This window comes from Bos indicus, chromosome 5 (assembly GCF_029378745.1).
Source record: "Bos indicus isolate NIAB-ARS_2022 breed Sahiwal x Tharparkar chromosome 5, NIAB-ARS_B.indTharparkar_mat_pri_1.0, whole genome shotgun sequence".
NCBI classification, from domain to species: domain Eukaryota; kingdom Metazoa; phylum Chordata; class Mammalia; order Artiodactyla; family Bovidae; genus Bos; species Bos indicus.
Window position 1 is genome coordinate 23270823 of NC_091764.1, and position 25128 is coordinate 23295950.

The 25128-nt window shown below is 41.5% G+C and overlaps 1 protein-coding gene and 1 long non-coding RNA gene across 4 annotated transcripts in view; one reads left to right on the top strand and one right to left on the bottom strand.

Annotated features, from left to right (window-relative positions):
* LOC139182952 (uncharacterized) overlaps positions 1–8244 on the bottom strand; it is a 232703-nt gene extending 224459 nt beyond the window's left edge. For both annotated transcript variants that reach the window (XR_011566452.1, XR_011566453.1), the window contains exon 1: positions 8140–8244. This is a non-coding gene — a long non-coding RNA (uncharacterized lncRNA). The remainder of the gene's footprint in view (positions 1–8139) is intronic.
* Positions 8245–8332: 88 nt separating this feature from the next.
* NUDT4 (nudix hydrolase 4) lies at positions 8333–24785 on the top strand. 2 transcript variants are annotated; one of them, XM_019960348.2, is made up of 5 exons: positions 8333–8811; positions 18994–19104; positions 19936–19980; positions 21734–21821; positions 22007–24785. In XM_019960348.2, the coding sequence occupies exons 1-5, from the start codon at positions 8713–8715 to the stop codon at positions 22207–22209; spliced, it is 546 nt and encodes a 181-aa protein (XP_019815907.1). In that variant the 5' UTR covers positions 8333–8712; the 3' UTR covers positions 22210–24785. The 2 variants fall into 2 exon arrangements, with proteins under 2 accessions (XP_019815907.1, XP_019815908.1); XM_019960349.2 differs by having other exon boundaries at positions 21737–21821.
* The last annotated feature ends 343 nt before the right edge of the window (positions 24786–25128 follow it).

Genomic DNA, 25128 nt, shown 5'->3' on the forward strand with positions numbered 1-25128 from the left:
ATGGGTAAACAAGAATGCCTTCAAGATGGTGTAGGCAGCAGTAGGAGAAAGATTTAGAAAGTTTTTAGCCATTGGTTTCTTTTACCCAAGAAAAACAGGTACAATATCATGAATTACAGACAAAAGCAGGAAATACTCTGAAATTTCCTCAAGAAAAATGTACTTAAGCCTTTATTGACTTGAAGTTCCCACCTCTAGCAAGGCTTTGGGGGAAGAGAGGAATGTTAAACAAGGAGTACAGATAAATGAGAGGTGGTGTAAAGATACGAAGTTGGGAAAAAGAAAACACAGGCTCTTAAGTGACACCCTGAAGAGTTTTTCTCCCATTGCTGCCTTGGATGGTGACTAGACTATCTGATAAGCTTGCCACAAATCCTTAGGTGGAACCCTTTCTTAAAGAACTTTAACAACCATTTGTTAACAGTAATCTCCTTTCTACCCTAAGTGTCTTTTCTCCAAATCATTCATCTTTTCCCACGCTCTTTATACTTTACCAGCAACAGAGTAAGGGGCAGATGCTGTTTCACAGAATGCATGTGGCTGGAATCACCACTGTGGGAAAGAATGCTTTGAAAGTAATAGAGAATTTAGAGTCTCCCTAAACAGAATTTTCCTGGACTTTTGTAGCAGTCTGGGGGAAACACGTGACTATTGTTATACTTTCATTTGATTTTCACTTAAATCAAATTTTTTCTTAGATAGTTATCTTAAGGGACTTCCCTGGGAGTCCAGTGGTTAAGAAGCCGCCTTGCAATGCAGGGGATGTGGATCCAGTTCCTGGCTGGGGGACTAAGACCCCACATGCTGCAGAGCCTGTGCACCACAACTAGAAAGACTACACACCGCGATGAAAGGCCCACCTGCCACAACTAAGACCCCACACAACCAAAGACAAATTAATATTTTTTAAAAGAAGTTTATCTCCACATTTTGAACTCATTCTGTTTTGCCAAAAGTGTTTTTAATTATTATCGCAATTTGTCCTCATGAACCTCTGAGAGATGGGTGGGCAGGTATTAATACTTCCACTTCAGAAGGAAAACAGTTGAAGATAATAAAGGAACTGCCATCAGAACCCAGAGAGCTTGTCTTTCAGCCCAGTGTGCCGTTCCCTATAGACTAGACTGTCACAGTGGCTTTGGCAAATGGCATTGTTAGAAAACCTATGGACAAATGGCTCGTGCTTCTGTGATCAGGTATCTCACAATTTTGTACTACAGTTTCAAACCTAACATAAATCCTGAGATTTTTCTCAAGTACATATTGATGTATTCTGTCTTAAAACCTCCCTGTGCACATGTACTACATCAGTTCAGTTGTGTCCAACTCTGTGCAAACCTATGGACTGTAGCCCGCCCGGCTCCTCTGTCCGCGGGATTCTCCAGGCAAGAATACTGGAGTGGGTTGTCATGCCCTCCTCCTGGGACTCTTGCCCACCCAGGAATCAAACCTGCATCTCTTATGTCTCCTGCATTGGCAGGAGGTTCTTTACCACTAGCGCCACCTGAGAAGCCCCAAACCTCCCCTAGTTTCTTCAAATATGAATTTTAAAAATCTCTTATCTAATTAACCCACATATAAGTAGAAACCAAAGATAATTTTATCATTAATTTTTCCAAAAAGTTAAAAGAGATAAAGACAAGTCTTCACATATAGTACCATATTTGAAAAACTATGGTTGAGATTTAAATGGTAAGCAAAACTATGAAATGCAAGTGTGTCTCTTAAATGCCGAAAAACTACACTATGTGTGGCTTAAATAAATGTTTATCCTGACATTACCTGACTCTGAGAAATAAAGTAGAACAATACTTTTTTTCGATGATTAGATATATAAATATTCAGCCTGAAAAATTCATCAATAGAAAATGCATCTGTGTATGGATGTTTGCCTTTTAAACTAATGTGACTTGATAAAAAACTGGAATACAGAAGACCCCTGAAGAATATAAAACTGAAATAGAAGATGTCTTCTAACACAATACTTTAAGGTATCACTAATTTTCTTTTCAAAAATGAAAGGAAACTGATAATGAAAGCTACCTTCACTAGAGATAGGGGGAATCTGTGTATGCAGGCGTGTATGCATATGTGTGTTATTGTCAAACAGCAATTTTCAAGAGCCCTCAGCTAGCCTCTGAATATGGTTGTAATTTAGCACCTGACCACCCTGAATTAAATGCTGAACTCTATACGGAAATACTACTTTGTACTGTTTCATGTTTCCTGAAAAGACTGCAAGTGTCTTCAGGTTAAGAACTCGGTCTTCTATTTTTTTTGTATCCTCCACAAAAGTATTGAATTTAAAGAAATAAACTCAGCCAGTGTTCCATCAACCAGTCCAACTAACCATCCAATCTTTGAAATAAGTTATTCTCATTCTCTGAGCTACAAAACCCAAACCAAATGCTATCATTATTATTTTGTGGAACATCTTGACCCTATAGTAATCTGCATTTGTAAGATATGGTTTCAAGTATGATGATGATGGTGATGATGACTTTTCCATGGTCACTCCCTAAAGGTTTTAAAGCCTCAGACATATTTGCAAATTTAATGAAGGCGGTAAGGCAGTAACTGAAAGCAGGGAGTCCATCATCCTTGAATCTCTTGTAAGTTGTTCACAGCATGTGGAGAGACCTCTTAGGAAGGAGAGTTGGAATCATCACATAGTTATCTGGGAGCTCAGCCACATTAACTCATGTTGACCTATAAGTATTACTGGAAAAATTCTTGTCTTACCCAAATCTAAATCAATTCCTTTTCATGTGACAGGTATTTACTAAAACTGCCTTTGCTGTGTTCTATCTGGTTCTAGACAATTTCTGTCCCTACAATCTGAATTTTTATTTACAAGCTTATGAGCAACTCATGACTGTAATATCTTTTTATTGAACCCCACATCTGGACTGACAGTGTCGCCTGATTCCAACTTTGACTCTAGCTTCCTAATAAAAAACTCAGACTCCTTTTGTCCTTGTCTGGGACTTATAGGTGGGTCTGCTTCAGGTGGTGGTCCTTAATCTTTTTGAGGGGTTTCCTGAAAATATATGAAAACTGTGAACTCATCTCCTCTAAAAAAGATATATACGTTCACAAACACACAGAGATTTGCATACAATTCCAAGAGGTTCATGATCCTTTAGAGGCTCCTTATACGGAACATCTACTGGTAGTAACCTACAGTGTGAAAGAAAAAAACCAAACCCTACAAAAACAATGCACATCTGTATAATCTAGGATTGGTTTTTATATCTATCAATGAATAACTTCCTTTCGACTTACAGATATAAGGGAGAAAGAGATAAACTCAGCTATGCAGAACCAAATTAATGAACTTATATGGATCTGACCTACAAGTTTTTAAACAGCCAGAAAAGGTCAAAGACCTCCTCTGTTTTAGTCACTACAAACAGATACAATTAACCTTTGCTGGAGTTTGATAAAAGCTAGTTCTTGTCTTTATGACTTCCAAGATTTTCCTCCTAAAAAAGTCACCAACGTGATATATGTATGTTGTAGAAATGTTGGAAAGTGAGGAAAAGCATAAATAAGAATTTTTTAAATCCCTCACGATCCCAGCAATAAAGACACCCAATTGTCAATATTTTAATGTACTAATTTTCAGTCTTTTTAATTTATATTTGTTAGAGTTTTACAACCTCCTTCCTTCAAATTCTCCTACACTTTTATGTAAGAACCTGTTGTGCATTCAAAGACTTAGTTCAACCTTCAGGCATATACAAAACTTCCAGGTGGCCTAGGACTTGTCCCAGGCTGCACACTTTTGAGCTCTGAGTGCAAAGTCACCTCCCAGTTATCTTTATCTAAACAAAGCATGGTCTCTAGCAGAAGGTTAGGCATCCATAAGAGACTGCTATTGTGTCTTCTGTTGATCAGCTCTGCATCAATGTTTGTCACTGTGATGATAATTACAGTTCTGAGATCCTGAGTTCAACTCTTGTGTCCACTGCCATCTTCCAGTTTTGTGAACCAGATAAATTACTTAGTTCATCTGTACTTAAATATTCTCGTCTGTAAATGAGCACCTGGAAAGTGTGTAGAGCAGACTCGCCAGGAAGCACTCGGCGGATGCTCGCTGTCATTGCTGTCATTCATGCACTGTTGCTGTCTCCATTCCTCTGTGATGTGTTCTGTGCTGTGTTAGTCCTGCTCTCACTTTTGATCAAAGAGGTAAAGACTCCCCTTTTTAAACATGATCACGGCCCCCAAAGTAACAGTAATTATTTAATATCATAAAATATTCAGTGTTCACACTTCCTAATTGTCTTCTAAATGTCTTTTGTTGTTTGACTCTAGAGCAAAATAAGGTCTGTATATTGCAACTGATTAACATGGATTATCTTATGAGCAGACATCCTTTTTTTGCCTTTATTCCCAAACAAAAATGTAAAATTGTTGGGTAGCAAAAACAACCCTCCTCAAATGAAGCAGAAGTTCAAAATGCTGTCCTGGAGGAGTAGGTGAAAATGTCAAGTCATTGCCTTTGCCGAGGAGATAAGCACTCGGTGTACACCTTTCTCTGAGTGATAAAGACGGAAAGGAGGAAGTGTGCTTCCCAGTAAACTTTTTTATTAGCCACAGAGAACTGCATTACAAACATGATGCTCATGAAACAAAGTGCTCCACAGTAAGCAGGAATTGAGGAAATAGAAAATGAATTGCAAATCTGGAAACCATTCCTTTATTTCAGTATAAGAGAAGATTCTAAATGGTCAAAACAGTCTACTTTTAAAGTTCTGCAAATGGGGGTTGGATTGATGAATCCTGCTGCTGCTGCTAAGTTGCTTCAGTCGTGTCCGACTCTGTGCGACCCCATAGACGGCAGCCCACCAGGCTCCCCCATCCCTGGGATTCTCCAGGCAAGAATAGTGGAGTGGGCTGCCTAGGATTTTTAACCCTAAAGCTCGAACCTATTAAGGCTTTTCCATTTTCAAACTTTTCTCACTCCATTGTAGTCTGTCTTTGGTAAAAGAAAAAAAAAAGTCACTTTAGGTGACAGGAAATTAATCCAAGAGTTCCACTTTCATTGTTAAGACTATCTCTTCCAGATTCCACCTTAAACAAAGCTCCCTTTTCATTTTAAAACAGAAAGAAACTCCAGTGTTGAACACAACACACATGAAATAATTATCATGTAATAGAAGCAAGATAAGCACACAGTAATACAGTGCAGGGGTTAAGAACCTGGACTACAAAGACAGAACAATGCCCTCTGTTTCTTTGCCTGTAAAATGGGGACAATAAATAGGAATTGCTTCATAGAAGAGCTGCTGCTGGTGTCACTTATATGAGATCATGAGAAGCACCCAGCACTGGCTAACACTCAGTAAAGACTGGCTGTTATTATGATGAGAAAGACTCGGAAAGGATCTTTTGTCATGACTGGTTTTATCACAGAAGGTGTTTACTTCATGGTAACATTGTGAGTCAGTTACCACAGAAGGCAGCAAGCTCCCTGCACAGACATTGTTAAAAGAACCCAGGTCAAAGAAGTATTCTATACAGGCAGTGTTAAACTGTTTCCCTCTCTGGGGTTCCAAACATTTGAAAATAGTACAAGAAGAGGCTCTGTGTATAATAAGTTCTATGTAAGACAATACTGTGGTAAGTGAACTAAACAGCGATTAACTTGAAATTGGACTCTGATCCCAAAGGGAACCAGCCAGAGTAGCCCAGTCCTAACTGGCCCTGAGGAGGAAAAACAAGTTTGCATCTATCTCAACTATGATCTGGCTAGATATGATCTAAGCTTTGAACAGTGCCTTTCAGGTGGATAATACACATTAGACAACACGAAGGAGGGAGCTTTGAGCTGGGGTGTGAGGAACCGACACAAGGAAATGAAGACCTAACATATGTCACACAAGTTTCCTTTTCTGTTAGCTTTCTCTCAAATAATTGCAATAATGTGTTAAGTTAATCAGTTAACAAAAAGGGGTGGCAGTTGCTATTCACAGTATCAAAGCATTCATTTTCAATGATTTGTTGCAGAATTCCTCTTAAATAAAGTTCCCTCCCTCATAATGCAAAAACCCAGAGCCCTTCCCAAGGCCCTCTCCATTACTCCTCAAATCCCTGATGAAAGGGGGGAGAAAGAGATCTTCAATGAAAATTTCCGTATTAATACCTTAATCTCGTTTCTTTAAATGCTTTCCAGTTTTAAAGGACTTTTAGATCCATGCTTGTAGCTTAGTTAAGCTCTGTACAAGATAGTATAAACACTACATTTGAGAGGTGAGGAAAAGCTACCTATGGTAGTTAGGCACGTGTGAGACTTGAACTCTAGATGTTTTCAACCAAGCCCTACAGTCTGGAGCCAGAAGCATGTAACCCTGTGCTCACACTCACTAGTTTTGTGCTGCTGCCTTTCTTGCCTTTGGTGAGCTGGTTCCGTGCATCTTCCTCTCTCCTCCCCAGTTAATCCTGATTGGTGTTTCACCTCACATAATTACTACATAGGAAGGACTTGAGGGAACCAACATTCACCCAACCAGCATTTATTGAATGCCAGCTAGAAGCCAGCCCTTTGAAGAGTTTTAAGCAGAGAGAAACTTAGTCTTCCTTGTCACTTACAAAGACTACAGTGAGATTAATCACTGTATCAATTTGAACCAATGATTTAAAAATAATATTTGCATGTTAGCTGAACTGGGGTCCCTACCTAGCTGTGCTCTGTCCCTGTTTGTAAATCTGGAAATAAACTTCAAGTGGCTTCAATAAGAAAGTTAAGGCCTAGAAAATGTCTCTGCATAGCCTTGATAAGGTTTCCAATTGTGCCTTGGTAAAACCTAATTTCTCCTTATTCAACATTAAGTCATTGTACAATCTTGCACCTGCTAAGTTGAGGGCAAGAAGATGAGTTACACGCAGTAGTTCTTAAACTAAAAGAGGTCAAGGCCTAGAAAAACAAGACTAATGCCCACTCTGAGCTCTCCAAAGCCCTCCCCCTCCTCTGAATGGTCAATCCTCAGTTCCCTGGGCCAGAAGGGGAACCCACCTCCCCGAACCCGTCTGCAGGCACACTAGTCTTTTTCTTTCATTTCTGAGGACTCTCCTCACTACCCCCCTCTCTGTTCTTCCCGTAAGTCCCAGTTCCCTCCGCCTTAAAAATGCTCCCGGTCTACTTAGCTCCTCCTCCTCCTTCAGCCTCAGCTCTTGGCCTGCTGCTTTTTCTGACTTGCAGATCTGGTCAAATCTCCCCATAAAACCCTCTATCACCTGAGACCTTGTCACATTTGTCATTTTACACTTTCTTGGGTGATTGCTTAATATTTGTCTGCTCTCAGGTGCCTACGCTCCGGGCAGGGCAGGGGCTGGTTTGAGATGCCAGGGTCTGGCACTCAGGAGGCCCTCCAGGAATGAAAACTGAACTGTCAGATGGGGCTGGACCTAGGCGGCCCGGGCCCTGTGGAGGTGACAGGATGGAGCTGGGTGAGGGGCTCCCCTGGGCGTCCTTACCAACCTCCTTAACATTAAGGTAGGTCTCCTGGCTCCTATCCTGGCGCTTGTGTGAAAACACAAAAATCGTTTGTCCCAAGTCCCGGAGAGACTGAGCGCCCCTAGATAGGAGACATTCCATTCTATTTGGTGATGGCGGCCCCAACACCTGGCCATGTCTGTTACTTAGCAAGAGATACACTCAGAAGATATTAGCAGTAGCCAGCATTGATGAGTGCATTCTGGAGGGCAGGATAAAATGGGAGCCTTTATCCAGGGCTTCTAACAAACGTCTAAGCTTGAGTTGACTCTTTAAAGAATACAAGCGACGCCTACCCCCAACCAAAGATTAAAAAATAAAAAGGAAATGTGCTTTCTCCCTTCCCCTGGAAAACAAAAACAATAAAACGTCTTCATCAACGTCTTCTTCACCTTTCCAGGCCTCCCTCGTCCGCCCCGCACTTGACCGGCGCTCTCTGGACGTCTACGCAGTCACTACAGAGGCTGCCAGCGCAACGGGGCCTCCAGGCGTTTTCTGACCAGGAGCGATTTTGCCGAGGAGGAATGTGGCTAGGCCCTGCTCGTGCAGAGGCTATTTAAGGTCCTCGCAGGTAATATTACGGGACTTATAAACACGGGGGGAGACGTCTTTGCTTCTTTCCATTCGCTGGCACCTACCTAGCAGCCCGGTTCTCCCGCGCTGGGGCGGAGCACCAGCCCGCCCGCCCCGCCGAAATCCAGCCGCCTGAAGGCTGAGGCCCCGCCCCCGCTGCCCCGCCCCCGCCGCAACGGTTCCGGGCGCGCAGGCGCGCAGGGCGGTGCGCCGAGGGGGGCGGGGCGTGCGTGGCCCCTTAAATATGGCGAAGGGGGCGGTGCGAAGTTGCCGCGGCGCTGCTGCCCAGTCGGCGCCGGTTTCTGCAACTGTCTCCTCGTGGCGCGAGCCTGTAGCCTCGCCTTCTCCGGCAGCGAAGGCGGCAGCAGGAGGGAGCGGAGGCGAGCGTGCGGCGGGCTCCATGGAGAGCGGCGGACGCCCGAGCAGAGGCGGCGCTTCCACCCCGGCACCCGGGCTCCAGTGACCGACGCTCGCGCTCTGCCCCGCGTCGGAGCGGTCGTCTGCTCCGGGACTGACCCGGCCTCGCTGCCCTTCCCCGCGCCGCCTCCTCGCTTCCCTGCGCCCCGATTCGCCCTCGACCCCACTGCCCGGCGGGGTGGCGGCGGCCGGGGCAGCAGCGGCAGCAAGAACCCGCCTCTATGATGAAGTTCAAGCCCAACCAGACGCGGACGTATGACCGCGAGGGCTTCAAGAAGCGGGCGGCGTGCCTGTGCTTCCGGAGCGAGCAGGAGGACGAGGTGAGGGCGGCCGGCGCGCTTGGTCCCCTCCGCTAGGGCGCCGGGGCGGGGTTGGTGTGGGAGTCCGGGCTGGCCGGGATGGGAGGTCTCTGCCCTTGCCCTTCCCTGTCTCCATCCCCTTCCCAGCAGACCCTCCGTCTAGCCTCAGGGCTGGAAGGGATTAGCCCCCTCCCTCCTTTCCTCCCGCCCTCCCTCTCTCCTTCCTTCCTTTCTCTGGGTTGATTGTGGAAACAAAGGGGCTCGCCCAGCCCTGCGCTCTCCCGTCGGGTCGTGGTTAGGACGGGAGGCTGAGACGCCTCCTGGCCCCCTGGAGGGTCCCGGGCCATCTTGGTCCCGCCTAGCGGGAGTCACCACTGTAACCTGCAAATGGAGCGTGAAACCAAATAAAACCTTGAGTGCTAACAGAGAGTAGAAATGGCGTGAATGCTGCAGCCCCAGCCCTTCTGCCTCTTATTATATTTTCCTCTCCCCTGAAATAGCAGTTTGTGGCTTCAGATGAATGTAGGCATGTTATGGAATATCCAGACAGTCCCCGTGCTTTAAAATAAAAACCCATTCGGTCTGGTTCTGTCAGTTCGACTTTTTGGTGGATCCTTTAGTTTACAAGCACTTGGCGTATTTATACTGGATTAAAAAAAAAAAAACAAAAAAACCTCCTCTTTTAAAGTTTTTTGACTATAGAATGATGGGTAGTGAAAAACGTGGAATCACCAGAAGGGAGAAGGGGGACTAGAGGTGGGCAAAGTTGCCATTTTCCGACGGTAGTCTCTACCTCTGCATATTTATCAGAGCTTCTTTGCTATGTTTTTCTTGACATCTGGCGAGAAGCAGTCTTTCTTGTTCTAAGAGGAAGCAGCAGTCTTCTTTTAATTCACTCATCAGCATTGGGTTGATAGTAAGGCCGTTGAGGTTTTTCTGGAGAACAATTTATACTTACTTCTGTTTCGCTTATTTAATTTAAAAATGGTTCACTAGTTTTATTTTGCGTGGAGCAATAGTAGTAGTCGATTGGTAGCTGATGAAAATCTTGTAGCATTGCCACTTCTAAATGGTTAGACAGGAAAAGCATTGAATTCTGCTTCCATATCCAATTATGTCCAATAAAATATTAAGCTAAAGCTGGAGGTGGGAATTTAATGGCTTCCTTATTGCTAGTCCTTGTAGTTAGGATGAGTATGACATAGTGTACTCTCAGCGGCTTATATTGTCATGCTAACAAAAATCAAAGTACCTCAGAATGGTGCTCTTCAAACTCTTTATTTTTTGAAAAGAAACCTAGCCTTTTAGTGCTGATCCCTTGCTCAGTTGGGGGTCTCTATTGGAATTTAAACTTAAATTCCAAAGGAGTTTTCTAGAGAAGTTGATGTTTTGGGGCTGGGCCTGTTTAGGAGAACCAGAAAGTAGAGAATGGCTTTTAGCATTTACAAAGTCAAAGGGCTTTTTAAGTGCATTCTGTTAAAAAGATTAGAAGGTCCTTGAGGGAAGGACCACGTTAGCACAAAGCAAACTTTAAATATAAAATAATACACTTACCAGAAGTTATCAAGATAGGTCAAGAATCTTATCTGATTGGCTCACTATTGTGTAATTATTTTCTTAGTTGAGTGCTTACTAGGTGCTCGGCACTGCCTGAAGACTTTTAAGTTTGTTACATTTACTCCTCTTACTGCAGGCGTATAGGTGAGGAGACAGTTGCAGAGCAGAAGTACTTTGCCCAAATGAGGTAATTAGGAAATGGTAGACCAGAATTCAGCATCTGGTCCCTGCTGATGCTGGGCTCTGGGCACAAGGCTAGGCCCAGAGCAGTTGGGTGCACAAGATTTGCTAAATGAGTGAGATCGTCCAAGGCTGAGTTTGGAAGACTTTTCAAAGTAGTGACTTTGAAGTCTTGCCATAATGTGAACGTGGAATTCAGGCTTTGTAAAAAACGAAGGTTCCCAGGGGAAAATATGGGAAATGGAAGGAAATTGAAACGGTCTGTATTGTGTGAATAATGGTAAAGCAAGAGTCTGAGGAGAGCATCAGATGTTGATCGTAGCAGATAAATGAGTTGGTTTTCTGCTTTGAAATTGTTTCTACAGTAATAACGGAGAAGGCAATGGCACTCCACTCCAGTACTCTTGCCTGGAAAATCCCATGGATGGAGGAGCCTGGAAGGCTGCAGTCCATGGGGTCGCTGAGGGTCAGAAACGACTGAGCAACTTCACTTTCACTTTTCACTTTCATGCATTGGAGAAGGAGATGGCAACCCACTCCAGTGTTCTTGCCTGGAGAATCCCAGGGACGGGGGAGCCTGGTGGCCTGCCGTCTAGGGGGTCGCACAGAGTCGGACACGACTGAAGCGACTTAGCAGCAGCAGCTACTGTAATAAATGCTAGATTCCTAGCCTCTAGTGGAATCAAGAGACCAGTGCCATTATAAAATAAAGAGCAAGATTTGAAGAATTTATTAGATAAGCTTATTACGTAAAACTTTGTAAATCTGATAACCTGGAGGTTGCGAAACCAAGTCAATCAGTTTGTTAGAGAATATGCTCTGAGGGAAGGCTCTGAAATTCTTTAAATAATTCACAGCCAACTTTAACGTCTGGTTTAGATCTTCAGGATCTTCGTTTCTGTAGTTGTGTTTATAGAGTGTAAAGTGAAATAAAATAGTAGTTGCTTTTTGACCCTCAAGCTGTGCAGTGTTCCAGTCTGGCTCTCTACTTAAGGGGTTCTAAGTAGACTTTAGAATAGGTTTTTGTAGGACGGAAGGGTGTTCTCACAGCAGTTTTTATTCTTTGGGGTGTGGTTTTATGTATTTTCCCATTGCATCTCTTTCTTCCCTGAGTTAGATAATAAACATTAGCATCTGTAAAGGAAGAAATTAGGCAATGGAAGTAACTTGTCTCAAGGTCACAGAAGCTGGCAGATCATTTTGAGCCCAGGCCCTTTATTTCTAAATCTCTTGTTCATTTGATCCTCTCCAACTAGTTATTTCTATGGGGAACCACCCTAACTTTTGACAGCTGGGCTTCCAGTCAAGACAACAAATAAGTATTCCATAGAGGAGCTGGGATCTCTGCCTTTGCAGTGAAAGTGGGCAGTACATTCACAAAAGGGAACCTGAAATGGATTCCATTGAATGTATTTGCATATATGATGGTTGGAACCAGGCTGCAAGATGAAAAGTGTCGGCTCCTAAGGAACATGCTCCGTATAGCAGGAGGTTAGACAGATGACTGATATAAAAAGAAAAAAAGGTCGTATCCGACACTTTGCAACCCTCCATGGACTGTAGCCCTCCAGGCTCCACAAAAAATTCTCCAGGCAAGAGTACTGGAGTGGGATGCTGCTATTCCCTTTTCCAGGGGATCTTCCAGACCCAGGGATCGAACCCGGGTCTCCTGCATTGCACACAGACTCGTTACCCTCTGACCCATCAGGGAGGCCCTTTTAAAAGGTAATAAAGTGCTGGTGAAGTACTGTCGGGCTTCCCATCTGGTCCTAGCGGTAAAGAACCCACCTGCCAGTGCAGGAGACAAAAGAGACATGGATTAGATCCCTGGGTCAGGAATATCCACTGGAGTAGGAAAGGGCAAAATTAGTATTCTAGTATTCTTGTATTACTAGTACTCTAGTATTCCTGCCTGGAGAATCCCATGAACAGAAGAGCCAAGAGCACTACAGTCCACAGGGTCGCAAAGAGTCAGACATGACTGAGCAACTTAGCATGCAGGCAAAAGTACCATGAGGTGCTCCAGAGTTAAGATCCAGTAGGAGTCATTCGGAGTTGGATTTCAGTGAGTGGGTAAGGAAGGACCAAACATCATAAACAGAGCAAGACTTGGGGCTGTGGTCTAATTGAACTGTAGCTTAGGAGAGCAGAGAAAAAATAGTGGCTGAAAAACGAAGAGCACCTTCAGTGTAAGATTAAGGAGTTGCTTGCTGTATTTCAGTTTTAGATGTATTCAAGTTTGGGGATGATCTGGCAGCAAAATAGGATAGCATTCTAAAGAGAGAAACAGAAATGACTTGATCCTGGGTGGAATCCAGGCACAGTTGCAAGTGAGAAACATACAGTCTTAAGAACTTGCATTTGGACTTTTTGTTGTAATTGGCTTGTGAGCTCGCTGAGCCAGCGGTCTTGAAACCTGTGGAACTCTAAACCAGAGCTCTAATAAACAAAAACTAAGCCTTCCCTGTAGCTCAGGTGGTAAAGAATCTGTCTGCAATACAGGAGACCCAGGTTCCATCCTCGAGTCAGGAAGATCCCCTGGAGAAGAGAGTGGTAAATGACTCGAGTATTCTTCCTTGGAGAATCCCATGGACAGAGGAGCCTGACAGGCTGTAGTCCACGGGGTTGCAAAGAGTTGGATATGACTGAGCAACTAACACTACTACTAAGAAATATTACGGCTTCTCTCTACTAGTACTTTAACCCCTAGAATCAGTAAGCCTTTTCAGACATGTATGAAGAGCGTTGAGTCCCTAAAGGTTCTTACTTCAAATAGAAACCACTTTCATCAGAATTAACTATCCAAAGGTGGCCTTTTCTAACTGCAGGGAGATGTCACCAGCCTCCTTCATCTGTGCCTGCAGCTTTCCTAAACCTAGAGAAGGGCTGCTTAGCCTACCCAATCTGCCACTTCTTCAAGGGAAGGCCCTCATGTACGATTTGCATCCGTTTTTATTCTTACGGATTTTGGTATATCACCAAGACTTTCTCCAGTTTTGTGAAAGTTTATCCCATCACTTCAGAACATTAACATGCTGGGAGAAAAAAGTCATGGTCAACTCAGCTTACCATGATCTACCAATCCATATAATCTGGGTTAAATATGTTTTCACAGAATGTGTCTTTATTTCTGATCTGATAGCACTCTGCCTCTGTAACCCAAAAAGTAGTACTAGTTTGCTGAGTAATAGAACTTGGTAGTGGCTAGTGGATATATTAACTATTATTGTAACTTACTACCTTTTAAAATGTATGTGTGCGTAGTGGGTGTTCCTAATATACTGCTGCCCTAATTTTGGCCAAATGCCTATGAAAATGTTAAGTACAATAGAGAGAGTTTTAACCATTCATGTTGTTCTTGTTTGTGATAATGTGGGAGAGAAAGACCAACAACCCCAAAACAGCTTCTAAATCTATAGATACAATTTGCAAAATAAAATTCTTTATTCTTATATTTAGGGATCACTTAAGGGGTTCTCTGAATAACTTTGTTTTTTCTGAGAAAGATGTAGTAATTTATAGTGACTACTTGTTCACTTCCCTGGTGGCTCAGATGGTAAAGAATCCACCTTCAATGTGGGAGACTTGAGTTCCATCCCTGCGTTGGGAAGATCCCCTGGAAAAGGGAACAGCTGCCACTCTAGTATTCTAGTCTGGAGAATTCCATGGACAGAGGAGCCTGGTATGCTAGAGTCCATGGATTGCAAAGAGTTGGACAGGACTGAGCAGCTTTCACTTTCTCTTGTTCCTGGAGGCAGGCTGTGACCAAGAGCTACTGTAAGGGTAAAAGCTGAACCACGAAGGGCAATTTGGGGCCCCTTGGTGTAGGGAACCAACAGTCCCATGTACCTCCCGCCTCTGAGGGCATGGCTGTATTATGTAGACATCGAACAGCATATCCTAGTTTACACGCTTTTACACATCCCTCAGTGAGGAGGACTTGGGTGATATAGAGTAATATTATAGAATATTATTGGAATATTATTCCAAATCACAAACAGACCTTTGTCCAGCAAGATTCAGGGCTGGTTCCAAGTTGACTATCACTATACTGTTGCTACTAAAAGTGAGAAATACCTCTATTCCAAATCTTGAAACATTGGGTATCTAAGAAAAACACATATGAAAACAACTTCTCAACAATGCCAAGTGAATAGTGTTTTATTCTGATAATTGACCAATACATGAAAAGAGGGATAAGCTCTGATAGTGTAGTAGGAGGAATACTGATATGAAGGTGGCCAGGTCGAATTGGGGAAGAAGTGTCTTCACTTTTTACCACTCTAATGCCATTGGCGTTGGGGTTTGAATGTGATTCAAGTCTAATTCTGCAACTTGGTGGGTTGACTAGCCTCCTTTTTATAAATCTTTCCTTTGGTCTCAGCTCTGGCTTATCTGGAAAGTTAAGTGTCTACTTTCGTCTTTGTCATCTTGTCGGACGCACAAAATCTAATAGGTCTAGAAAAGTAGTTGAAAGAGAATTTAAAACCTATGAATGACCATGTATGGACCTGTCAGCTGTTAGTGTATCCTCTTATTGAAAGAGTTTTTGTAACCTATCTTTTGTTACTGCAGTAGTACCATTTATTTTAAAGCTTTGGTCATTTCTTTCATAAATAACAGTACTATTGGGGTTGGAAGGAAAGCTATGACAAACCTAGACAGCATATTAAAAAGCAGAGGCATCATTTTGCCGACAAAGGTCCATATAGTTAAAGCTATGCTTTTTCCAGTAGTCATGTACAAATGTGAAATTTGGACCATAAAGAAGGCTGAGTACCGAAGAATTGATGCTTTCGAACTGTGGTTCTGGAGAACATACTGGAGAGTCTCTTAGACTGCAGGGAGATCAAACCAGTCAATCCTAAAGGAAATCAACCCTGAATATTCATTGGAAAAACTGATGCTGAAGCTCCAATACTTTGTCCACCTAATGTGAAGAGCTGACTCATTGGAAAAGACCCTGATGCTGGGAAAGATTGAAGGCAGGAGGAGAAGGGGGCAACAGAGGATGAGATGGTTAGATAGTATCATTGACTCAATGGACCTGACTTTGAGCAAACTGGGAGATAGTGGAGGACGGAGGAGCCTGGTGTTCTGCAGTCCCTGGGGTTGCAAAGAGTCAGTCATGATTTAGCAACTGAACAACAACAAATACTGGCCAAAAGTATTTTGTTTGGATTTTTACGTACCATCTTATGGAAAAATCTGAATGAACTTTTTTCCCAACCTAATACATAAATATATTCATTCGCATATATATATATTTAGTGGCAGATATCAATAGACTTACCTCATAGCAGCTGCACACCTTTTGTCTTGCACAACTTCCAGCAGATTTCACCACTTTCTCTCAGATTTTGCATCATAGACATCTAAGAGCCAACCTAGGATTGTGAAGCCAGTAAAATTATGGATGCTTTTTAGTTGTCTGAGAGTAGAAAGAAGTCTGTAAAGGTTAATGCAGCTATAGAATTTAAAAATTGTGATAAGCATTATTTTGAGACAAAAGTGTGGATAGTCTGAGAACCCTTCTCCAGAAGTTTTTGTTTTTAGTAAGACCTTTCTTAGAGCATTAGTTTGTACCTAAAGCTGCATTGTAGATCTAGCACACGGGGGATGTTATAGAATGTGAAGATGGCTTTGCAGGAATTGAGAGGGAGATACTGAGTAATAATGCTCTGTGGTGTGGGTTTAGAATCTTCCAGTCTATAGTAGGGGTTTTAACTGTCCTTGTCTCTGCTTATACTGTTCAGATTTCTTTTCTTAATCCCACCCACCCCCTTCCCCTACCACACAGCCTTGACCTCATCTGCACTCCCAGGTACTCAAGATGAGTAGGCAAGTACTTAATAACATACCAGTTTCCAAATCTGTACCATCACCAAAGGCTCATTATCAGATCTCTTAAGCTAGTTGTTTAGATACTGATCATCTAAACATTTGGATGCTATACCTTAGGTATTACTCATTTAAAATTGATCATTTTAGGAAAGATACATTTGGAGTTAATGGCTTGATAAAATTTAATCACTTTGGAATGTCAGGGGACTCTTGCAGCACAATTTCTTGGTTTCTCAGCTAAATCATTTGGAAGAGAAGTTCAGTCATATGACAGTGATATCCTGTAGATAAAGATTTGGTTTTAAATTGGAAGCTTAAGTGTTAGTTCAAAAACAGACACAGACTGTACTAATGGTTTTTCAACATTATTAACCTTATGTAATTTAGCTCTTAAAGACTGTTGTGGTCAAATAGGAACATATTAGTCATTGACCTAGATACATGACACTGAATTTCATTTTTTTTCAGAACTCAAATGTTATGAATATTGATGGTTTTGAAACTCCCTGTTTAGTCATTGAAGATGTACTTTTCTGGTGGCTAGTTCCCTGCACCACCCTGTTCCATTATGAAGGTGATCAAGGAGGTTGCTTTTAGAGCATAAAATTAGGCAGTAAGAATTTTATCCAGATACTAGAAACCAGTTTATCCCTAACTCATGCCTAGGAACCAGGAAAAGAAGCTTCCAGCTCTGTGGTCAGAACTGGTGGTTACCATTTACTTTTTCCATGATACAGGATATAACACTTTTGTACCTTAAACATTTTTTGTTTTAACTTAAAAACATATTCATTTGCCAGTCTTGATACAGGGTCAAAGCCTTTGAATACCATAGACAATTGGCAAGTATACTTTTTCAATAAAATCCAAAGGCAAAATCTGATTTGCAGTTCACTTTGTATAAAGTAGGATTTTGACTTTCTCGATTTTTAAAATTTCCTTCTTCCAGTCTTTTTTTTTTAAGTAATCTTAGCCATACTTAATTTGATAGCAACTTTCAACAACCCATCTTTAATGGATTTTTGCAGAGCCTTTTTGATAACTACTTCCTGCCCTCGTTTTATCATTAACGTTCAGTGATTACAAAAACAAGTGCAACTGGCAAAATCTGGGGAACAAGCTTGTCTTGACAGATGAATCCAACTCAGTTGGTGGGAAAGCAGAAGATCCAACTGTGATGGCCAGCAGTACTCACTGCAGTGAGTACAGGGAGGCCAAGTGTGCTTGGCCTACTCAGGTAGGCTAGGGTCTGAGGTATGTTATACTCCTTAACACTCAACAGCCTTGCAAGGATAGTTACTTCTTTTTGCAGGGGAAGACATAACTAAGAAAGCTTAAATTTAAGGCTGTCTTACATTTCACTTTACCAGAATTTCTATATTTGGACTTGGTGGTGCCCTCAGTGTCAGCCATTAGTACTTCGGGTGCTCAGTCATGTCTGATTTCTTTGTGACTCCATGGACTGTAGCCCACCAGGCTCCTCTGGCCATAGGATTTTCCCAACAAGAATACTGGAGTGGGTTGCCACTTCCTCCTCCAGGGTATCTTCCTGACCCAGAGAGCGAACCTGCGTCTCCTGCATTGGCAGGTGGATTCTTTACCAGTGAGCCATCTGGGAAACCCCATTAGTACTTTAGCTAAGGCTTTGTCAATTGTTAATTTACAGTGCTTTCTCTGGACTTGCCTCTTTTCTGCCTGTTATATACTTGGAGGAGTGTTGTAGTCAAGTCCTGTCCAGATCAGAATTGAGAGAAACCGTGCTCAGGTCCCTTGAGCGTTAGTTGATCCACCACCATGGGGTGATGCTATGTCTATAGCCAAGGCGTGCTGCCACTTTTCAGATTGAGGGGAGTTATGCACTTGAAGTTATTCCCTCATCTCCCAACCCAATTTTCTTGAGGTTTGGGGGAAAGGTGGGACTTGTAAACTGGTGTCAGCCTGGAAGTTTCCATTTGGGAGATTGGGTTCTGGAGCTTACTCTTGTAGGTCAACCCTGGGCTGACTATAAATTCCCAAGGGCCAGCCCTTTATCTGGCAGTAGGGACAAAGCTGGGCAGACAGTTGGCACAGTGTCAGAAAACCAGAATCTGCACTGAGGATCAAGCTTTGCTCTCAGCTGATTAATTTCTGGAGAGAACTGTTTGCGTTTGCTTGAAGGCAATATACTAAGTAATTTTGCAGACATTTCTGTTCAAGTTGGTCAAGACGCCTGCACTTTCATAAACATCATTTGGTTATTTATCATAGTCTTTCCCCACCCCCGTCCTCTCAACTTGGGTGAATTCCAACCTAACCTAGTGCACAAATTTTCACTTATAGGATGGACGTTTACTTCTTGTTTCAGATACTGTTAAAAAGTGAACTGGCAGGATACTACTCTGTATTAATACAGTATATGGGGTTTTTCGTTTGTTTTATAACTGTGTGCACATTTCAGGCTTAATGCTGTTCTTGACCTGGATTTGCAGGGTTTCCTATAAAGGCCAAACAGTATTTTAGGCTTTGTGGGCCATACGGTTTCTGTTGAAATTGCCCAACTCTGCTGCTGTAGCATGAACAAATAAATGTGAATGTCTGTAGTACTTCTGGGGATGGGGTTTACAGTTATGGTCGGGCTTGCAGGTCCTGTTGGTGAGCAGCAGTCGGTATCCAGACCAGTGGATTGTCCCAGGAGGAGGAATGGAGCCTGAGGAAGAGCCTGATGGCGCTGCTGTGAGGGAGGTTTACGAAGAGGTAAGACGGAGGGTCGTGCATCCTGGGTAAGGTTCACAAACGAGGCAGTCTGCTAAGTACACCGAGGAAGAGGCATGAGGACAGGCAGGTCACATAGTGCTGTTTGGTTGTCTAATTCAACATTTTAAAGCGTGTGACTACAGCTAGCACTTTGGTAAGCAGATTATTTTTTTCTACCTGGTAAAATAGTTAAAAATCAATGTGGAAATCCCTCAGAGCTGAATAACACACAGTTATATAACAGTTAGTCTCATCAGTGATCAATATATAACGTGGTGGCCTTGCCCCAAAGCAAGGTTAGTGTTAACTGAGCAAAAATGCACAGAGAAAAAAATTCATCATGTGCTACAATTCATTTTCAGACATACATATAGGAAGCCGGTTGCTCTTATTTTACTGGCTTTGTCTTAAAGCTCAGTAAAATGAGGGCACACACATGCACAGATGCACACTTGGCCTGCTTGTCTTCTCACAGCTGGGAGGAGATGGAACTTGCTTTTACTCAGGAGCAAAACAGCATAGATCAAGTGCCATAAAAACTTCTTGAACAGCAGTTAGGGCATAATGAGAAGTGAGTGATAAGGTTCTCACTGGGTGTTGGTGTGTAATTGAAAAGGTTTTCTAGAGACGAGTCTTAAGGGAGAAGCATTCTCAGAGAAAGCACGTGCCAGCCTGTTTTCATTCTGGGTTTGTGGCGCACACTGAAGTTGCAGTCTGTCACAGCACCAGGTAAAAGGAACAGGACTGTGCAGTGGAAGGGTAACACAGAGAAAACAACTTGCATATAAATTTTGTTACATAAAAATTTTATATTTCGTCTTTTTTTAATAGGCTGGAGTAAAAGGAAAATTGGGCAGACTCCTGGGCATATTTGAGGTGAGTTACGAAAGTAATCCTCATTTTGCTGATAGAATTAATGACTTCTTCCTTCCTAACAGGCCAGGTAATCTGGCAGCAGCCTGAACTAGATATTCCTCTGAAGCTACCAGTAGGCAAGGAAATCATAAGGATGTAGGAGGGAGGGAAGTGGAAGCTGCTTGACTTTCATATACCATTACTACAATATTCTCAGGATCACCTAAGGGTTTAGGTCTCTCATGGATACTGCCTGGAAGTGAACCCTTTGCCTTCAGCATGTAACACTGGATGATATGCATAACAACTTTATCCTAAAAGGACACTGTGAGGATGCAAAACTCAGATGCACAGACTAGACACTAGAAGCACAGAATTAGAATTCTCTGCTATAATTTGTTACTGCTGGAGGCAGAATGGAATTTGTGCAGAGGAAATTTGAAAGTGACAGGTATTCCATGGAAGGTGGGGAGAAATGAGGTCAGGTCATGAGACCCAAGCTATTCTCAAATATAGTTTCATATGAGATTCAGACCTAGATACATGGTATATCAGACACATGGTGATTTTTTTTTTCAAGATACCCTTTAAGCCTGCTGATAGGACTATAAATATACAGTCCTTAAAGATTTTATCTTTTAGCCTTTTTCAGAAATCAGAAAAAATTCTGATTATACAGCACCTGGTAGAATTGATGACTCCCAGAATACAGTACCTGTAAAGAGTAAAGTTCATAATTTTCCAGAATTCACCACTTGCTTTACCCAGTTAAATAGCACCATCTCCTGGTTAAACTGAAAAACATTGTGAGTTTTCTGTAACTGAGTAACCATGGTACACATAATAGTACATATGTGAATATGCTGACAAGATTTGTAAGGAAAACTTCTCATGTTTGTGTAACATGGGAAGGCAACAGTAATAAGTGCTTTACAAATACTATTTAAATTTCATAGAATCTGAACAGAAAATGGTAATCAGTGTACCTTTCCCTTTAGAAAAATATAAGGGAAAATTAGAATGTTCCTGCCTAGTCACCATGGTGATTTTGATTAATTTGTGAACATAGCAAAGAAATGTATTGATTTTCCAGGCATAGAGTTAAGATAACAGATCCTTAAGCATAATGTTTTAAGTGAGAGAGGCCTCTATTTTATTCCTGTTCTCTTTCATTCCCAAAGACATAAGATACTGAATGAGTGAATTACTTGGGAGATCTGTGGTAAAAAAAAATTAGGGCAGTTGTCTGACGTCTTAGACTATAGCAAACAAGGTTACCTTTAATCAAGGTGAAGGTGAGCCCCTTCCTTTAAGGCCAGCTTGTGTTTGATTTTGAACCCAGACACAAGGCTAGGTGGCAGTTTTAATAGGAGTAAAAACTGAGTTGGCGCATATAGGACATGGCATTCTAGAAATGGACTATCCTTGTACTGTTCTCAACTTCCGCTGTGCATAGTTCACCAGGAAGCTTTTACGTACTCAGGCCTCCTCTCAGACTAACTGAATCAGTGTCTCTTAAAAAAAAAAAAGAAACCAACTGCATCCTGGGTGATGAAATAGATGGTCAAGGTTGAGGGGCCCTGGTCTAGGTTAGTAAGTCTGTTCATGTTTCGTCTTACGTAAATTCACGCTGCTGCTGAGGGGTGTATGACTGAGTACACTTGCCTGTGTTGGCAGGTAAACTACGCTGATGTACGCCGCACTGAATTCTTCACTCGAAACATGTACATGACTAGCTCTTGTAGATTAAAATGCTTTTCTTTTTATATTCAAGCAGAACCAAGACCGAAAGCACAGAACATACGTTTATGTTCTTACTGTCACTGAAATATTAGAAGACTGGGAAGATTCTGTTAATATAGGTAAATTCCCTTTCCTTTTGCTATCTGAATTCTTTAAATTCATACTATATATATATATTCAGTTTGCATCTTATTTTTTGGCTGCTTTTTAGAGAAGATCAATATATATCTCCCAATTTGAGTTATCTTAAAATTGTAGGTTAACTTCATTTATTTTTATTTTTATTTCATTTGGTATTTTTTAGGAAGGAAGAGAGAGTGGTTCAAAGTAGAAGATGCCATCAAAGTTCTCCAGTGCCATAAGCCTGTACATGCAGAGTATCTGGAAAAACTAAAGCTGGGTTGTTCTCCCACCAATGGAAACTCTACAGTCCCTTCCCTTGCAGACAGTAACACCTTGTTTGTAACTGCTGCACAGACCTCTGGGCTGCCGTCTAGTGTAAGATAGAGAGAATTGCAAAGACCTCTTCCACCCTGTGCAGTCTTGTGGGCAGAGGCTTCTTTATTATCCTTGACAAACATCTGAATGACACTTGCAAACTGTCTGAATTTGCCATGCAGGATTTTCAAACAATTTGCATGTTTTTCAGATGCTTTCAAATCTTCTTTAAAAAAAAAAGATAGTGTAAAATATTTTAATAAGCCAAAGCCATGTGGAATTTTTTTTAGATGCCTTAACTGTACCCCCCTTACTCCAGTCCACCCACCCACCGTGTTATTTTGGTTGGCATTTCACAGCATTTTGTTTTTCCGTGTTTGTCCATTTGCTATCAGTCTGTGGGTTTTGGCACATCAACTTATTTGTGGGTATGTTTTCCCCCCTCAAATTGTTTTGTCATTTACAAAGCACACACACACACAAAATCATCTTCACATACTCAACAAATCCTTCTGTTTGGGGAATTTATGACAATAATTCTTGATATTAAAGCAGTCCATGAACCCAAAAACATGTTTCATAGGATCACAATTTTAATTCATAGATCCCAGATTTGGACTGTTTTTTCTATATGACCCTATTTTCAGGAATTTGTCAACTTGTCTCAATTTTCACAAGTGGTATTACATCACCTGATACGGCCAACTCCCGTAAAGGGACTCAACAGTCACTTTAAGACAAAGTTGAACTCTATAGAGCTAGTGATTGTTAGGCAGGTACTATAAGCAAATTGCATGTAGTAGATAACATCTTATCATGAAAACTGTACTCCTAGAATTTGAGTTAACATGCTCCATGGCCAGTTCCCTTTATCCATAATCTCTCTTCGCACAGAATACATGAGAACTATACGTCCCTCAGTGTAAACTAATTTTAAAAACATTTGGTTTTCTAATTTAGTGACGTCAGTTAAACTTGCTGGTAAAGGCCAGTCGATGCTGACTGCATCACAGTTGAGTGAAATGGCCTTGTTCAGCTGTTACAGACCTAGATTGTTAAGGCACCTTAGAACATCTCATCTTTTATAGCTGGTCAGTAGGTATTATGTAACTAAATACTGGGGCTCTGGAACATACCTGGACTAAGAATTTGTCTTACACTTGTCTTCATATTCACTTAAATCCAAGAATCCCACCTAACAGAAACACATGAATACCTTGTCTGTACTTTGCTGACCAAGCGAGAAATGAGGTGGGGTAAAGTGAAAGATGATTCCATATGTAGCCATTAGCTTTTTGTAAACATCATAACTGGTGAATATAAAGTAGAAAGTAAGCATAGTTACACATTTGTTCTCTAAATTGTCAACCTTTAAAACATCATTGCTGCTAAAAATAGAATACTGTTACACTTAAGGAAAATTGATGCCACTGTTTTGAAAATGAGATCTTGTGCCGTAAATGCAGCTGAACTAAATATAAATATTAGTTCACAAATGAATGCTGTCAAAGGAATGAGTAAAGTAAAAAAACTTAACCAATGACATTTCATCCTAAATTATGTAATGTGATCAAACATGATCATCCAGAATTTTTATATTTTTCTTTGTACAGAGGTTATGTATTCTGGGTGTTTTTTTTTTTTTTTAAGGAAACATTTTAAATCCCACAGATTGACACTTTGTAGTTTTTTCTCAGTAATCTCTGAAGTTTCTTTAAATTATATACTTAACGCAGCAGAGAGAACTGGATTGTTTTTGTATATAAGACTTGTGTCCACCTGAAATGTCAGAAGTACTGGGGGAGGGGGGCTGGGTATCTTGTATATGATATTATTAGAGGTAATAATGCATGAACTTATTTTATAAACTCTTGGACTATGTATTTGACATGTAAAATATGTACAGTATTAATGTCAGCCATTTCTTAAAAGTGAGCCTATAAATATTGTTGTATAATTTTCTTTGGTCAGAAACATTTGGAGTAAGTAGTACCACTGGGTCAGGATTTTCTTCAGTGCTGTTTAGCAGAGCACCTGTCTTTAGTCTGTGCAACTAGGAAAAATTTGTATAATGCATCAAAATACTTCAGTTGTCACACTTTAAATTTCACACTTCACTATTCTTTTGGAACCCAGCCTAGCAAAATTTCCTACAGGAAAGGCCCTAAGGAGACTTATTTCTGTTAAGAGAAAAAGCCGACTTTTGCAGACTCAAGAGCTGACCCTACTGTAGATAACCAATAGTGTCTACTAGCTCAACTCTCCAGAGTTTACAGAGTGTTGGGACTGTCACCTGTGCTTTCTGTGGGGTAGCAAGATAAATTTGGGCAGCTAAAATTTTCAGTTCACTGTGCCTCCTAATTAAAAAAGTTTATAAAGTAACTTGTAGACACAAAGTAGCAACTGGCTTGCATGTTTGTTGCTGGGTTGTTGGTGTTTTTTTTTTTTTTTGTAAACTGGTGAAATTTTTCAACCAGGCATACGCCATTCAATTTTCTGTCAATCACACAGAACTGAAGGGGAAATGATTGTTGTATACACTTTGCTTTGCATGGTCTCATTTGAGATAATTGGTGTAAGAATCTTGACTTTTTTTATATTTGGAAACATCAAATAAAAAATGGAAATGAGTTTTTTTTAACACAGCTTAGCACTGTCAAAGTGAAAACTTGTCTGGTGTTCCACAGTAACAGCTTTACTTACTATCTTCCCATTGATGGCCATATAATTTCCTGCTAGTCGTTTACTTACACACTTCCTTTTTATGATTCTTAATAGTGGAATTAACTAACGTAAAAGGGCTCACCAGTAAGGTGTTGCCATTACTCTCCCACTCTATGTTTTCCATCTTGTACAGGACATCAGTCATGCCACTGTGGTTCTCTTATTTATTGCTATTCTCCTTTCCTAATGGAGTTAGTGTTAAATTGTTGATTTTCAAGGGGGTTGGCTTCTCCTGAGTACTTTGGTGTAATATGTTGCAGATAC